This window comes from Rhopalosiphum maidis, chromosome 1 (genome assembly GCF_003676215.2).
Source record: "Rhopalosiphum maidis isolate BTI-1 chromosome 1, ASM367621v3, whole genome shotgun sequence".
NCBI classification, from domain to species: domain Eukaryota; kingdom Metazoa; phylum Arthropoda; class Insecta; order Hemiptera; family Aphididae; genus Rhopalosiphum; species Rhopalosiphum maidis.
The window spans coordinates 44983251-45000949 of record NC_040877.1 but is presented as its reverse complement, the minus strand read 5'-3'; the positions used below and the strand labels follow the sequence as shown (position 1 = coordinate 45000949).

At 27.4% G+C, this 17699-nt stretch overlaps 1 protein-coding gene and 1 pseudogene across 1 annotated transcript; both read left to right on the top strand.

Moving 5' to 3' along the window:
• The first annotated feature begins 6105 nt into the window (after positions 1–6105).
• LOC113550497 lies at positions 6106–12325 on the top strand (annotated as a pseudogene).
• Positions 12326–14576: 2251 nt separating this feature from the next.
• On the top strand, positions 14577–17198 carry LOC113550504 (heterochromatin protein 1-like). The gene is made up of 2 exons (XM_026952378.2): positions 14577–15836; positions 16739–17198. The coding sequence occupies exons 1-2, from the start codon at positions 15826–15828 to the stop codon at positions 17061–17063; spliced, it is 336 nt and encodes a 111-aa protein (XP_026808179.1). The 5' UTR covers positions 14577–15825; the 3' UTR covers positions 17064–17198.
• The last annotated feature ends 501 nt before the right edge of the window (positions 17199–17699 follow it).

Genomic DNA, 17699 nt, shown 5'->3' with positions numbered 1-17699 from the left:
TTTTAATTGACATTTTATAAAAAAATATATTATTATTAAATAAATACACTGATTTTTATCATTTATAAAAAAGCATGGTAAATTTTTTAACATACTTTAGTATTTATCATTGTTAGATTAAGGATTTGTGGAAACCAAGTAAATAAAAAATAAACACAAAAAATTTTTGTGTAAAATATATTTAAAAAGTTTTCTTACACAACATAATATTATGTACTGTTGTGGTGATAATAAAGTCGCTAAAGTAGAACTAAACCTTACAATTTTAATATTATTATAGTTTCCTCAAAATTTCTTTGAATTTTGAATATACAAATCAACTAATCTATACATGTAAACCAAATTATTTAAGTAATTATACTCACTAATAATAAAAATGTACCCAATAATTTTTGTTAATTAATTAAATATAAAAATGAAGGATATTCTAGACCAAATTTAACTAAAAAATTTTTGAAGTGTATACAAGTTGAAAAAAATAAAATTTATCTATACTAATAATATCATAAAAAGGAAAGATTTGATTGTTTGTATTGAATAAGCTCTGAAACTACTGAACCAATTTAAATGAAATTTGGTACATAGATAGTTTGGACACTGAGAAAGGACATTGGCTATTTTTTAATATTAAAAAAGGGTTGAAATAGGTTATAACAAAATTAATTTAAAAAAATTAAATCAAAAAAAAAAAGTAATTAGATATATTTTTAGTATCTTAGCAACCGCTTATATATCTATATTTATTATTACACAATACAAAAAAAAATCTCGGTTTTAATCCCATATTTACTAGTCAACCAACTAAAAGGTTACCTACTAATTGCGGTCACTGTTTACACATGTATACCTGAATACCTCAATAGTGGGATAAAAGCACAAGAATAAATAAATAATTCTTAAATACATAGTATTTTTATATTTCAAAAACAACAGTGATCGACTTACTTCAGTTGAAGTTTAGTATTATAAATATTGTATCGTCTTTCATCGTAACAAACTTCGGTGATAATTGATAATCATTTAAGATTACTTTACAGTATATATAGTATAATCTTACATCAAATGGTATTTAATAGCTCTAAAGTCAACTCCAATATAAAAGCATGAAACTTGTTCATACTAAAATAATTTCCAGATTGGACTACTTAAAAACCGTGGGCTTCAAATTTCAAATTAAATTTTTTAGGTACTCATTATAATATCATACTAATAACTACTAATAAAGAATTTCAATTCTAAATTTTTTGATTTATTTTATCATCACTGTAAAAGCTCAGTCTTTTTTGTGACCACAACTTAGATATTACCTACAATTGTAGTAACTGCAACTATTATATGTACTTATCTCAAAAATCAACTATGACCACAACTAGTATGCAGCCATAAAATCATAAATATTTCAAAGAAACAATAAAATATTATTATAAAATATTTTTATTACTTGATAAAATGTAAGTACACTGAAACCCGCTTGTGAGCAATTTTTGAAACCTTGAGCAGAACAAGTTGTCGGCATCAATGTCAACCTTGAAACATTTTAAGATTTCATTGTATTATTTGTTTTTTCGTGAAACAGAAAGTTTGTGTTTATCAGAAACAACCTTGTGTTATTAGCTTCAAAATTAAAATTAATTGACCTATTATCAAATTTAGAATTATGGGTAATGGGCATTATTCTTCTGGGCATTGTTCTTCCGTTGGATTTTCTACCATGTTTCAATTTTAATACGAATCTTGAGACTTGTGCAAAAGTAAAATGTAATAATTTAAAAATATTCATGTAAAATAATATAGGTAATGCGATGTATTATAAAATTGCAATAATTGCATCATATTATATTTGTGATATCATCAATCGACCTTATCATCGTTATGTAGGGCCAACATTGCGGCTCCTGACCTGCTCGCAGAACACATTACACATCATCGTCTCGCGTCTTGTTTGTAAAAAAATTATCAAAGCATCTATATGAAATGTACTTATAAGCAATTCGACTTTTGGCATCATTAATCAATAATCCATGTGGCTCGTGAACATACCCATGTTGGCCACAATTGACCGTCGTGTAATATTTAATGGCTGATCGTTTTAAAAGTTTGGTGTTAAGGTTAATACCCCAATGTTATAGGGTTGTGGAAAGATACGCGAGTGAGGTACTCCGGTTGGCCGTTTCCCTCGCGTATTCCCAACGTTGTTGCGGTGGAGGTATGGAGGTAGATATGCAACACGCCAACTCAGCGTTATGATAAAAAGTAACGTGAATCGTGATCATGACATCATTGCCTATAACGAAAGAGATGAATAACTCAACAAACTTCTTCGACGCGGTGTTGTGTCGACCGTCCAGTGCCGCAACTATATCTTGTGGGGCTCTGATGCGAAAAATGTTATGGGGCCCTTGTACTTGCACTCCAACACAATGAAAAAAAGTTAGTACCGCAACTAACTTTCAGTAAACCTTAATGCAAGACAACATTTTTTCAAACATTTTAGTAGTAATGTTAGTAATATTAAGTTCATCAGATTTTTAAACACATTTTAACTATACATCAATTATCAGTAGTCAGGGAGTCAAGTTGATTAAAAATAAATTTATTTATTAAACAAAATATAATAGGTATGTTCATTTTTCTTGATTTTAACAAAATATTACATAACAATTTAAAAAACTAACTATCAAAAAATATTATACAGTAGACGCCGTTTATAAAACTCATGGTTATAAGGCAGTCGCTTATTAGACTCAAAATCGTCCGGAACGGTCCGGGCATATCAAAATATATTTAAAAAAAATCAGTTATAAGACTCAACACTTCGGTTATAAGACTAAAATTTCGTAAAATAAATAGTAGAAAATAAACTTTTTTGGATATAATTAGAAATAAATTGGTATTGAAAAATTAAATAATATTCGTGTTGATTACGAACAATGTATTTTGGGAATATAGAACAAAATAAAAAACAAACTAAAATTATAAATTTTTTTCAAAATAAATAATAAATACATTATACATACATCCTTTATAATTTTTTATTAATGTTTAATTTTTATAATATTTTTATATGTAATATTTACCTATTATAATTTTATTTTTTTTATCAGGATTATTAAATTTATTCAATAATAAGTATGTAATATGTAATATGTGTTAAAGTATTAAAATTAAAGCAAAATATATAGTAAAATAAAATTTATAAATACGTAATAAATTTTTTATTCCACTTCGCCTATAAGATTCATTCGGTTTTAAAACTCACTTTGTGCTGGTCCCAAAGTGAGTCTTATAAGCGGCGCCTACTGTACAATGATTTTATTTTAAAAAGTTTTTCTTTCTAGACTTCATACTTGCAAAATAATTTATTAATTTTTCAAGATCAAGTTCATTTATCCTTGATTTTTCAATATTAAGTATACTTATGCCAGTTAATCTTTCTTGCGAAATTGAATTGCGAGAATAGTTTTTTCAATAATTTTAATTTGGAAAATTACATTTCAGCTGTAGCGGCAGTAACTGGCAGACTTAAATGTGTAATACAAACAGTAAGAATTTCACTATAAAGGGGTGAAAGATCATTCTGTTATATAGAAGGTACATTTTCCATTTTTTTTTCTAATAATAACTTTCTTAATTTTTTCCTTTTGGTGATGGATCCCCATTTAAACATAAAACCTAGTCAGTGCATACCTTGCGTTCTCTGTTGTTGCGGCATTAGAGTCGTCGTGACTAAGATCGTCGGGTTAATCGCGTGCGTGATGACTTCAACGTGGAAGATCACGAAACTTGATTTGTGGGAAGCGAGAGAGGTGTCGAGCGGACTAGTGAATGTGTTTCTTGCACTTTGGCATGAGCGGGTAACGCGAGAGTGCAAGTCCGTGGAGGCAAAATGTTTTTAGTGTTTTTACGTTTCGTGCGAACGTAGCTCACTACACGGGTCCTAGCCGTAGCCGGCGAAATATGTGGGATGTGACAATGTTTTAGATGTGCCAAAGGGGCCATGATCACGGCAAAAATATACATATTATTCTATAACATGATAAAATAATTTTTATTTTATCATGTTCTACAAGTCTATAACCAGATATCATCCGAGACCGTGCTATAAAGTTAACGCCACATCAACAGTAGCCCGTAAGTAGGGTGGTAGATCGTCGCAGGATGATGAATGACAATAATATCATCAGCGGTGGGGCTACGCAACAGTCGTCATGTACTCATGTTCAACAATAACAAAATTTATTTGTAGTGGCTAAAACGATCTTCGAAGGGGAGACGACAATAAAATCCGTTGTAGATACAGCTGCCAGCTGCGTTTTATGGGTGTTCACGGTTCGGTCGCCACCCGCCAGGTGGTTTCTATAGGCCACGGACTGTTGAATGCATTCTAACAATAATAATAATAATAATAATAATAATAATGTCCAATAAATTTACCAACCATTTCACGGATTGTGGGGAATTAAATATCCATTAATAATTTAAAGTAATGTTTATCATTATTATTTAATAAAATTTAAATTGTATTCAATTTTTTAATTTTGTCAGTATAATATAATCCATAAAATAGGCTAAACTTAACGTTTTACTTACTCATGCTTACATACATATATCCTATGGGCTATATAATTGTTCTATTATCATTTTTGATTTTTCTTCTTTTTTATGTCGTTTTTGTAACTCTTACAAAATTAACTAACTAACTAACTCTTACTCTTTCTATTTTTTACTTTTTAATAATAATGGTCCTAAACAATAATACTTACATATCTATGTCACATTTCTCTATTCAGCACAAGCTTCACTTTTGTAAAAAGAACCAATGCACGAAATTTATTTTCTTTTGTTAGGTACTCATAAATTGTCTTTAACTTTTAATTTTGTGCCAATAAATTAATAAATATTATTATTATAAAAAAAATGTGACATGATTATTATAGATAAACAAATATTATAGATAAGCACTTATATCAAAACCACGAACTTAGATTTTATTATTTATTTTATTTAATAAGTAAATACAAGATAACTGATAAGTACCTACTTAAAAACGCTTTACAGGATTCGCGAATTATGTCCCAAAATTACATTTCTACTTGAACTGCGTCCCAACGATATTGAACTACTATACACGAATTGTGTCCGTACGTAAAAACATAATTTCCCGTCCTATTTTATACAGACTTAGGGCTATAAACGGAAAATTATTACTTAATAAATAGTAAATACAGTAGATATACTATATAGTAATTTCACATACAGCCATACAGGTGCCGTAGTTACGTTACATAACTTTTAATTCGTCGTTTTTTTTCTGGGATTCATTATTAATTGATGATGACAGATCCGCATGCTCATTTCGAACTCGACAAGTTATGTTTTATACTCAACATCCCAGTATACAAACATTAGGTCTTAATATAATGTCTATTAAAATAGCGGTGATAAGTAGATAAATAACTGATAAAATAATTTGATGCAATACTTAAACATATTATAAATTGTTTCTAAGATACAGAGTAAGTGTTTTTAATTTGTAATATAATTATATAAAATAATTTCACTATCGAAATTAGATAAAAATAGAAAAATTTCATCTCTAATCGTTTTTGTTGCCATCTGAATAAGTGAAGAAAATAATAAATAACTTCAGATCGTGAAATTGGAATTGATGGTATGTATATTAATTTTCTAAAATGTCTAAAAATTTTCTGAATTAATCTAAGTAATATTATGTTACTCCGATCCAATAGTTTTAATAAATGCATTGTAATTTTTGTTATTGCGCCTCCATATTGTTTCACCAGATTCATATTTTATGTTTTTGTTGTACCTATACATATAATTATTAAATTAAACCAATAAATTGCTTTTTGGTCAATTATTAATTTTATGGACATATTTTGTTTAATATAAAATTATAAACACTCGGACTAAAGAACACTATGAACGAACACGTTCGTCAAAGTATAGGTATTATAGCTAGGTACCTATATTAGGCTACTGATAATATTATCATAAGAAATACTGTTTTCAGATATTGGAAAGATTAAATTATTTTTAAATTTATTAAATAACGCATTAAACTATATAATATAAACGACAGCAATTTCAACGTATTTAATCTGGGAAAGGCAGAGTTTCCATTTACCTAGGGCTAGTAGTCTTGTACAGGTAAGAAAATAAAGCTGGTGGACTTTGCATTAAACCTTTTCATTACTTTTTTGTTTAACCGGTATTCTGCGGGGCTAGGTAAATTGAGTCCGAAATATCGGTTTTGTGGTAAATTGAGTCCCGGATTTGAAAAGGTATAAGGTAAACTGAGTCCCTGTTTGTAATAGGTTTAGTTTCCAAAACGGCTGCACATTTTCTTTCTCACTTTTACAGGCTTAGTACTATCTATCTGTTATGTTAACATAACTGGCATGGTTAAAAATGTGCTTTTTTTGTTTTTAATATCTAATATAATTCATTACGTTGTACATAAAAATCACAATCAATTAAATATGTAATATACAAATTTAACTATTTAAGTCATTTTTTTTTTACTTATTACTATTTGTTGTTATTAAGTACGTAGTAAAAATGTATTTGATATGTTCTTAACGAATTCAAATCTTGAAATATTTTTATTTTCATATTTCAACATTTCTTGTCTCAAAAAAAAAGTTTTTTCTATTGTTATTTTTTTCATTTTAATTACTTCTTTGCTACGTATTTTTATATTTGTATCTATTTGAATGTATTAAAGTAAGCAAATCGATTATTGATAATCATTAATTGATGAAAAGTCACCATACAGTACTCATTGACTGTAGAGACTTTTTATTTTAAGTAGGTACATCGTCGTTATTTATAAATTATTCTTTCGAAAAATATTATTACTCGGGACTCAGTTTACCTAGCACATTAAAGTTTTCCGAACTAAATTTACCTAGCCCCAATATCCACCCAATTATTTGGGACTCAGTTTACCACTCCGGAGTTTATATCTATAGTATATTGTCTTTATTTAATTTATATATTGTATGTAAATATAGGCACTTATACAGTACACTATATACTATTAACTATTAAGTATATATGATTTATACAATGTTCGTTTTTATAAAAATTTAATTTATGTTAAGTAAAATGTAAAAGTATGTTACTCTGATAACTTATTAGTTATTATTATTTATTAAATAGTATACTCACTCAACTAAGAAGTTATAATGTATAGGTAGCAAGGTAGGTACAAGCCAATATGTAAGGTACATATTATATTGTTGACGCATCAGTTGTTGAGATGTAATTAGAAAAATACGATACTTGAGATACTCCACTAGGTATGTGTTATGTACTTCTTTTGAGATATAATACCTTTTGAGGTTTATAGGTTCTATGTTAGAGCATTACCTACGTACTTTTCTTAAGTGCGCAAATACTGAAATACCTGTATGTTCATCAAATCTAATCGTGGTCGAAATTAAGATTTTACGGGCCTGTTTCCGAACACTATTATTTATCGATATATTATATTATCTAGTAATATCATAATAATTGACTATGGTAATTTTGGTATATGTTATTATTTTTCATACAGATCTCGAAATAGTCAATAAAGTACAATATAAATACAATATAAGTACAATAATGGTATACTCATTTTTATTTTTATTATATATGCTAATGTGAGTTATAAGTTTAAACTTTTACATTACTATAAAATGTTAACAAACTATGTGCTATTATAATATTACGATTACCAATAGTATAGGTTGTATTATTAACCTAATATGGTATAGGTCCTATCCCATATAAAGTAATAACAAATCTGTAATAATTTAAATTTTCGCTCCAAACATATTACCTATAGAGGTCCGTTTTTCATACATGGTTTTTATTTCAAACGCGTGCAGATTGGTATTAATATAATATGCTACCCGTTCCTCTAATTATTAATATTTTTATTATAAATAAACTTGTTTAGAATACCGTCGATCACCACCATGGCAGATGATTTCGAAAATCTCTCGCACGACGAGCACAGATAGCATATTTATGTATAATAAACGTACTATATTAATATTTCATTGCCGTTATAACAGCTGCGCAGCGCTGGGTCTGGAGTGCGGCAACTGTAGTAGACTGTAGTATGTAATTTGTAGTGGAGGTGCCATGTATCTCACTATCAAATTTTTATCAATAAATAACAATATAAGCTATCACAGTGACATTCACAGTCTACACTCTACTCCATAGTTAATACTTAATATTATTATATTATTATTTATTAATTTAGTATGAGTTTAATTTGGATATTTTATGTTATTTAATTTATCGTTTGTCAGAATGTCTGATAACTCTTGTTGTCACTCGCAGTTTTCACACTACTTTGTACTTTGTATTCTTATGTTTTAATTGTTTAACTTTCTAATTAAAATAAATGTGAATCTGGACCTAGTACTGAATGTTAATTAACTAAGGTTATTCGATAAATTTTTTTCTTATAAGACCTAAATGCCCGCTGCCGTCATAGATATACCAAAAGTTTAAAATTATAAATTAAAATGTTAAAATAAGGGTTAAAGATAACAGTATTTTTTTAAATTTTACATAAAATAACACATTAAGTTTGAATATGATATACATTAGGGCATCAACTAACTTTTCTAACTTTTTTTCGTTAATACGCCATGATAAATTCTGAGTTGCAATTAAGATTTTAAAAATAAAAAAACTAAATTGCATTGATTTTCATACATTTGGAACATACTAGATGTATACAAAAAATGGTAATAAACATTTCAGTTATTGTTATAAATATATTGTTCAATTAAAAAAGTATCAATCATTTTCTATAACTGCTAAAAATTATAATTACCAAATAGAAGTTGATAAGTATACAATGAAGAAAATCTCAATCTTTTTTTAAAGACATATGTTGAGTAACTTTCAAGAACTTTATCATCAAATATTCTGGACAATAAACGCTTCACTGAGTCACCTACACTTTTATTAGTAACAAGCAATGACAATTTGTGTACCTGAAAATTAAATAATAAAAAATATTATGATTATTTTATAAGCTCTTATTGTGTAGATGAAGTATACATCTTAAATGTATTCATATGTGTCATTACTATAATAGTTTTAAAATTATTTTCATTTTTTTTTTTTGGAGCTTGAATTCAAATTCTTGTAGAGATTCATGATTTTCGATTGGAAGTATATCATTTAAGTCATAATCATTAAAACCATCATCTGATATTACTGCATTTTTGTTTAAATTTTCCAGTAATGCATTCATGTTAGCATTAATTTGTTGATTAGTAAGTACACAACAATTTATGTCATATTTCATAGTAGATAATGTGTTCAATACACATTTTTGAAACTCTAAAAACAATAAGACGAGCAATAAGATTAAAAAGGTAACATAATATAAATTATTATCAAAATAATTTAATACATACCAGCTAATGACATTGTAAGTTCAATACCAGTTTTACGGTTATTAAGCGTAAGACCTAGAGAAAAGAAACAATTAAATATCAGTTGATTAAGAAATTATGTAACTATTAGTATCAATATTTACTTTGATTTGAAGCGGAAGATGATGTTTTCAAAGTAAGAAAAGAACTTCAATATAGTATGTTCTAAGAAAAATTGAAGCTTCCATAAATTTTATCCAATGTCTTTACCAAATAATCCAAAAATTTTTGAAAAATCTTTAGGTTATGATTAAGGAGCAGAGTAAATTTTAAGAAATAAATCAATATATGAGTATGTATCAATTTTTCTTAAAATATGGAATAAAAAATCTAAAATATGAAAATATCAAAAAAATATATTAGTATTGAAAATGACAAAAAATAAATATTTCATAATTACAAATATTGAATAAAAGTAAAACAAATGATGTGGTTGCAGAGAAACAATTAATAGCAGAATACTTGTATTAGACATATAAAAAAATACATTTTATTTAACATAAAAATATGTTTTTTATTACATGATTTTTATAGAACAAACAATACAAAAATATAATATTTATGTATACTAGACGTATTATATTAATATTTTAAAGCCATTGTAGTAGCTGCGCAGCGCTGGCCCTGGAGTGCGGCAACTATAGTAGACCATAGCATGTAATTTGTATTGGAGGTGCCGTGTATCTCACTATCAAATTTTTATCAATTATTTAACAATATTAGCTATCACAGTGGCACTTACAGTCTACACTCTACTCCATAGCTAATACTTTTTGTATTATTTATTAATTTTTTATTAGTTCATTGGGGTATTTTTTTATTTAATTTATTGTTTGTCAGAATGTCTGATAACTCTCGTCGTCACTCGCAGCTTTCGCACTACCTTGTAATTTGTGTCTGCGTATTGTGATTTATTTTATTATGTACTGTGACCTAGCAGTGTACGGTGTATAACATCAAGATCAGCCTCACGCCAAAATTAAAATTGATATTGTAAGTATGCCTAAACATCCTTATAAAGACTTTAAACACTTAGGTCGAGCTCAATGTTATAGACGATTAAATGGTATAAATGGACTAAACGTCCCTGAAATAATAAAATGTACTACGACGCCAGAACATTTAGTTGTAAAAATATAACGCCATAATAGTTTAGACGATTTTAACATTACCTCCTATGAAAGTGTTATTAAAACTACCTCATCTAAATGTGAAATTGAAATGGAGGGAAGTAGTAAAATGTATGAAGAAAATGCTCTTCAATGTAAATTACCACATTGGGTTTCAATTAATTGTGTCACTCTTAATGTATCTACCCAATTATTTAAAATTCTTAATGAATGTAATCCATCTGATGTGATTAAACTTCCTGCGAGAAATTTGTTAATATAAATTACATTTTATTTATCAGTACCTAATATATTTTAATTATAGTAACATACGAGAAAGCTAGAAGTCAATTACCAAAATATGACGATAATGATGATGCTAAAAGCTCAAATATTAAAAACCGTGGTCGTAGAACGCGTAAGAAGAAACTTTAAGACACAGAATGAGATAGTCATTTACCATCAATGATAAGTATGTCAGAACCAGAAGCCAAACCAACTATTTGGATAAGATCCCTTGGTATAGATTATTTTATGTGCTAAGTTACTTATTACATGTGTTATTTAACATAAAAATATGTTTTTTATTAGATGATTCTAATAGAAAAAATAAATTAAAACCTATTAACATCACAACTCCAGTTTCACAAAATCAAGTTAGGGAATTTACAAAATCTAGAACTAGTCTTATCACTCCAGTGTTCAAAAAAGTCACATCAATTTTCACCACTTCAGTTCCACAGAAATATAATAACGATAATAATTCAATTTCAATTTGACACAAATTAATTTACTTGTTGTTCAAGATATTTAAAATTAAATAATGTATGTTATAAAGTTATTGCTTATTGACTTGTCAATTATTAATATCAAATGTATTGTAGATCAGTTACCAACAGAAACAAATTCTGACAATTGTTTATCACCACCAATGTTTGAAAATTATAATGAATCTCATAATGAAGGTAAATATTTTCTTTTGGATAAGTATAAATGTCATACATATTATAGGTATGTGTTACATATTTATATTTTGTTTTGTAGAAAATGAACAGTATCAGCCTTCATCACCCGGAGCCTTGGATTTGTCTCATACTACAATACATTTATTACAACAGCAAATTTTGTTGGTCCAAAAAATTGTACGAGGTCAACCGATAACCAATAGGTTATTAACAAAATTAATCATGAGCAATGGAGAATCTAACCACAATCAACATTCAGACGAAAATGTTCTGAACATTTCATTCTACCTGCTAAATCTATAGCTGAAGTGTGTGATATTAAAGAACAATTGCAATTGTCTGCTTCACGACAATTAATGGTATTAATTAAATCACTCACCTAATTATTAAAAACTATCATAATATAACAGTAATTCAAATTTAATTTTAACTCTAGATCAGTAGATTACAGCAGTGTGGGGGAAGATCAAGGAAATGACACTACCGCATTGGTATTAAGAACATTATTAACAGACCATTGTGCATCTAACTACACTTTGAAGGCCAATACCCTGGAAAACATGCTTTCAAAGATTTGATAATTTTTAGCATTGTACTTGGTAAGACCATTTTTAATTTGAAAGTGTTACTTACCCAAATTAAATATACTATTATTTTAACCTTTCAAGGTGTAACTATAATGAAACATCCAACAGGATCCGAAGATGTGGTTAGATGGAGAATTAAAAATTGGTTACGCTAAGCATCAATCCGGGACAAATATAAAAATAATAAATAATAATATTAAGTGGTATTGTGGTTGGTAAGTAGTGTATATAGTGTATTGTTATAATATAATAATTTGTAACAGTTTTTTTTTTTTATTTTAATTTACTAAATATAAATGTAAATTTCATTATAAACATCATTAAAAAAAAACCTTAAAAGCTTTCATCACAACAATTTAATTTTGACTTAACATGTTTAATTGTTATATTTTATCATGATATAATTTACATATTATATATTGTATTTTATGCGAGTGCGCACTTTTCCAATTATTAGTTATTATTTATTTATAATTATTAAAATAAATTAATTTTGTGTATTTTTTAATTTATTAATTACATTTAATGAATATCCAACTGTAAATATGTACATTTACTTCAAAATGTATAATAGTAAATAAGTGGACTTATTAGTCAATAATTGTAAACATAAAGATTATAGTTTAAGACGAAAGACTATATTAAATTAAATTAAATTAATTAGCCATGTATCATAATCCTATACAAATAATAGATATTTTATATACATCTAAAATGCTAGTTTGTATACCAATAAAAAACCATCTTAAATACATATTAACAATATTCACTTAGAGACTTAAAATAGTTGTCTCATTTAGACTTATTTTGGAACGTAATAAGAACATCTATTACACTTTAAAAATAGCTATTTTGATATAATAAATTATATATAATATACATTGGCATGTTTACTGGGAAGTTATCTACCTACTTTATTTATGTAGGTAATTTTATTATTTACTCTTTGGTAGGTCAACAATAAAGTACCTTAAAATCTAAATACTAATTACCTACTGATTTTTTAAATTTTTTTCAGAAAGTTCATATCTATATAAGTATGCCGAGTTTTTAGCCGATACAAATGCGGGAAATTACGAATTGCTTACAAAATATTCTAAATGATGAAGACACAGTAACAAAAAAGTCTGCTTATGGATGCTAAATCAAGCAATCTCCTCGTACAGTCTACATTACACAGAATTGGTACTGGGAATGAAATAATTACCCAAAAGCAACTAGACTCAGCAATAATTAATTTTATTGTTCATGATATACAGCCAATTAATATTGTTGACAAGCCAGCATTTTTAAATTTAATAAGGTTGGGACTACCAAAATCATTAAGTGTAGTGTGCTCAAAAACATTAAAAACACGGTTAAACTCTGCAGCTAATTGAATGGTAGATAATAATTACTAAAACACTGTCAAATATTGAATATATATCAGATACCTTAGATTGTTGGACCCAAGGTAAAAAATTTTACCTTGGCATAATAGCCCATTTGATTAATAGAACAATGTTAGTTAGAGAAGGTTAGCTTGTGCAGTGATAAAAGGTCGGCTTACTTTTGATGTAATAGCCAAAGAAATATATAATATAAATATAAAGTAACTAGTTATTAATTGAATATATTAACGGTTATACTTAGTTAATATTATTAAGTTACCTGTGTTTTAGATTTGATAACATATGGATGGAAAAAGAATTAGTGATCACTGCATGTCTTATTCCCAGATTTAAATTTTCTAATTTAATCATACAAACCTTTTTTATATTGATCTTAAAATAGCTTCTAATAGAAGTGTTCAATGTGTCATAGGTTTAAATTGTCTACTTTTAATTTTGTTCTTTAAAGCGAGTAAAGTTGGTAGCAGATATCCCATATACAATGTATACAAAATCAAATATGTATATAATTAGTATGTACACTGTAGATAGCTTTTTCACCTGGTCCAAATATATCACAAAATTAATTTATGAATATAGCTTCTTCATTTAATATTCTTGGTAATGTATTAAAATCTAGGACTTAGTTCAATTCTTCTAAGCCACCAGGTCCATTTATAATTCTATTTAGTTGAAGTCATGCATCATATGTGGAATTCCTTCTTGTTTAACTAGGTATTCTCAAGTACACATTAATTACTTCATGGATTTTTTCTACCACAATTGTCGACTGATTTTGTTTTAACAAAAGTTTTGTTAACTTGGCAAAGAGTTTTCTGTAGAGTTTTTGAGTTGAAGAACATCGGCCTTTCTTTCATTTTCATTGAACCGTTTTTCAAGATCATTAGTTGCGACCCAGTTCATAGTATGACTCGTCTGTGAGATGACAAACTTATCTTTATTTACAAAATCATTTTCTGCACCACCTTCAGCATTTTCAATTATACTAGTTAAATTAATTAGCTCTATTTCTTCTGATATTTATTTATATTTTCAACGAATAAGTTTTCCTCATAATTTTTATTAATTCCAAAAACCCTAAATCCTTTAACAAAATTGCTACCATTATCAGTTGTAATATTTAAATTAAATCGGCTAACGACAAATTGAATACAGAATTATTTTTAAAAACTGAGCTTTCATGTTCTGAAAATGAAGTAGCTGATATTAATTCAGATAGCGATTCTGATTCTGGTTCAAATAAAGATTTGAACCAGACTTTGTCAACAAAATTCTATTTTTATTAAATAATGAACTCAGATCAAGAACTTTTAAATTTCTTAAAAAATGAAAATGTTGATTTAAAGAGTTTATTTGTATTTCCTACAGAACTATCCAAATTCATTCAGTTTAATACAAGTTTACCCTTTAGTTATTATTAATTTATTAAGTACCTATTTACTGTTATTGATTCAATATTTAAAGTTTCAGATGAATATATTAGAAAATAAAATCATATTTTCGATTCCACCAGAATTTAAGTCTTAAATAAGAATGATTTTTTTCAACTGGTCGGCTGTGTGCATAGTGCCCAAGTATTTGCTTAATTTCATCACTAGGAAATTCTTATCAAAATGTAACTCAAAGATCACGTCAGATATTAAAAACATAATACAGATACTTTATAAATTGTAAATACTATAAATTCTAAATTGTATTTTTATTTTTGGATTGAGTCGTATATGTTTATGGATTTTAATATTTACTGCAGGTTGATTCGTAAAAAGAAATTAAAAAAATTAAATTAACGACCCAATGAACGCGTTTATTTTTTGAGTACTGAGCGTGAACGTGAACAAATCAATTTTTTTAGTTAACGTTCCGAACACTGCTTTTTTCATTAAGTGAACATGTCTAATGTTTGTGTTATTTATTCCATATTAATACACAGTGACTTTAAAAAAAAAAAAAAAAATGTCGTGCTTGTCTGGAGCATTCAATTTCGATGATAAAAGTGTTCGTAACATCATGCCATATACCGTCAAGCTTGTCGTTCCGAAATATAGAAAATGAACATTGAATGGTGAGCGTCCCTTCTATAGTGTTGTATTGTGGTAGGCAGCCTAATCAAAGTCATTGGCGGGAATACCATTTTTTTCGTCTTTTATTAAGTTGTTGAGATTGTATGTATTTGTTCTATTATCTGTTGTTTGTCGTTCGATGATTCACTGTTTTCTTTCATTTACTTCGATTCCGCCTTACGGTTAACGTCTTCAACTCCGTAAACTCATTTCAGAAATTTTCATTGACAATTCTTCGATATGAATCCCAGGTGAGTAACAAATATAATATTTATGCACATGTACGAGCTTCCGAATTTACGGTAACTCGGATTTTTTTCGCAGTTTTCATTGATTGCAAATGTTATCCATTCCCATATAATCTGCACATGACTGAGGTCCGAATAGTTTTTTTCAAAAAAAATTCATATCTCGTAATTCATCGGATATTTTGGTGATGTCGCCGCCGTCATCATTATCCAAATGTAGATGATGGTGGTTATAGGTAAATGTTCGATCGTACAAATAATAAATCACGAAATCCATTTCGAAATTATAATGGATGCCTATCATCACTTTTCCAATCGCGTAACTTGAGAGTTGACAGTATTAAGTGTTAAGCATTGCCTTTCTCTTACCTTGTAGTCTTAAGTGACCAAGTAGAATATTATACAATGCACATACGTCTTTGCCTCCTGTCTACGATGGTTTTCGGACTTAAGTACCTTATTTATGCGCGTTTTTGCTTTTATCAACTATCAGGATCGACCAATTGGTACACAAATGATGGTCGCAGTCTTGTTATCATATACCTATCAAACGAACAAATAATAATAAAAAAAACTACTTTTTACTGCATGTATGTATACAAATACATAAGACATGAATATGTCTTAAAGCTAATGACTTATTTACATAAACTACCCCTATAGATGGTTTATGACGTCATGTTAATGCTCTCCGTGTCAAACATTGCAGTGAATCATAAGCATAAAATTAATAATATCATACAAATTATATGATTTGTAAGCCATAATACTTATAGAGGTTACACGTATACAATAAAAAGTTTAGTAACACTAGTTGGTTGTCATCCGCAGCAACCTATTTCAAATAAATAATAGATCTATTTTTATGTTTCAATAATCAACATATTGATGTAATTTAATTACAGCCCAAACAAAGTCACTGAAAATAAAACAGATTTTAATTCTAATCACAAAGAACAAGAAAAGAAAAACCAGGGCTATGTTGTGGAAAAGATTTTAGGCAAGCGTATAAAATATGACAAGGTGGAATACTTTCTCAAATGGAAAGATCACAGTGATACGGAAAATTCTTGGGAACCTATTGAAAATCTTGATTGTGAAGATTTGATTGAAAACTATGAAAAAAGTTGTCTATCAGATGCTGGTCCACCTAGAGGATTATCTGTTCTAGATGATTTAATGGAGTGCTGCGATAGTTTTGATGAGTCTGATTATAATAAAACTAATTAACTGTATTAATAGGAATAAGATTGATAAGTTGAACTTTTATTTTATATCAAATTTTATAGTAAATATCTTAAATTTTTTTATTATTTTATTATATGTAACAAGTATACCTTGCAGATAAAAATAAAATACTCAAATGTTAGCACTTAATATACTTTCATAAAATAAATACAATTTTTATTTCACTGATACAGTTTAATAATAGTGTATTCTTAAAATGTATTAATATTTCAATTTATGTTGATAAGTAACTAATTAATTATGGATTTTTTCATTATTTATTTGTTTAAATTTTAATCCAATAGAAAAAATGTATTTATGCTAATTTAAGTTTATTTACTTAGTATTTGGTTGTTTAAAATTTGGGTTTAACATTCAATACATATTTTTTTTAATAATAAAAGCATTTTTCACCATTTCTCATCTTTTATTATTATTTGACAGAATCCTAGTACTATTGTATCATAGTTTTTTTTTATATTATTCATATACACGAATAACTAGTATGACCGAACTTGCTGATTTTCTAGCAAGTGGACCTATAAATATTTTTATTATTTCAGGTCATCAAAATATACCGATATTTACTCAGTATCCTGCTTTTAACACAACTTTAAATAAGTATTATTTAATATAAAT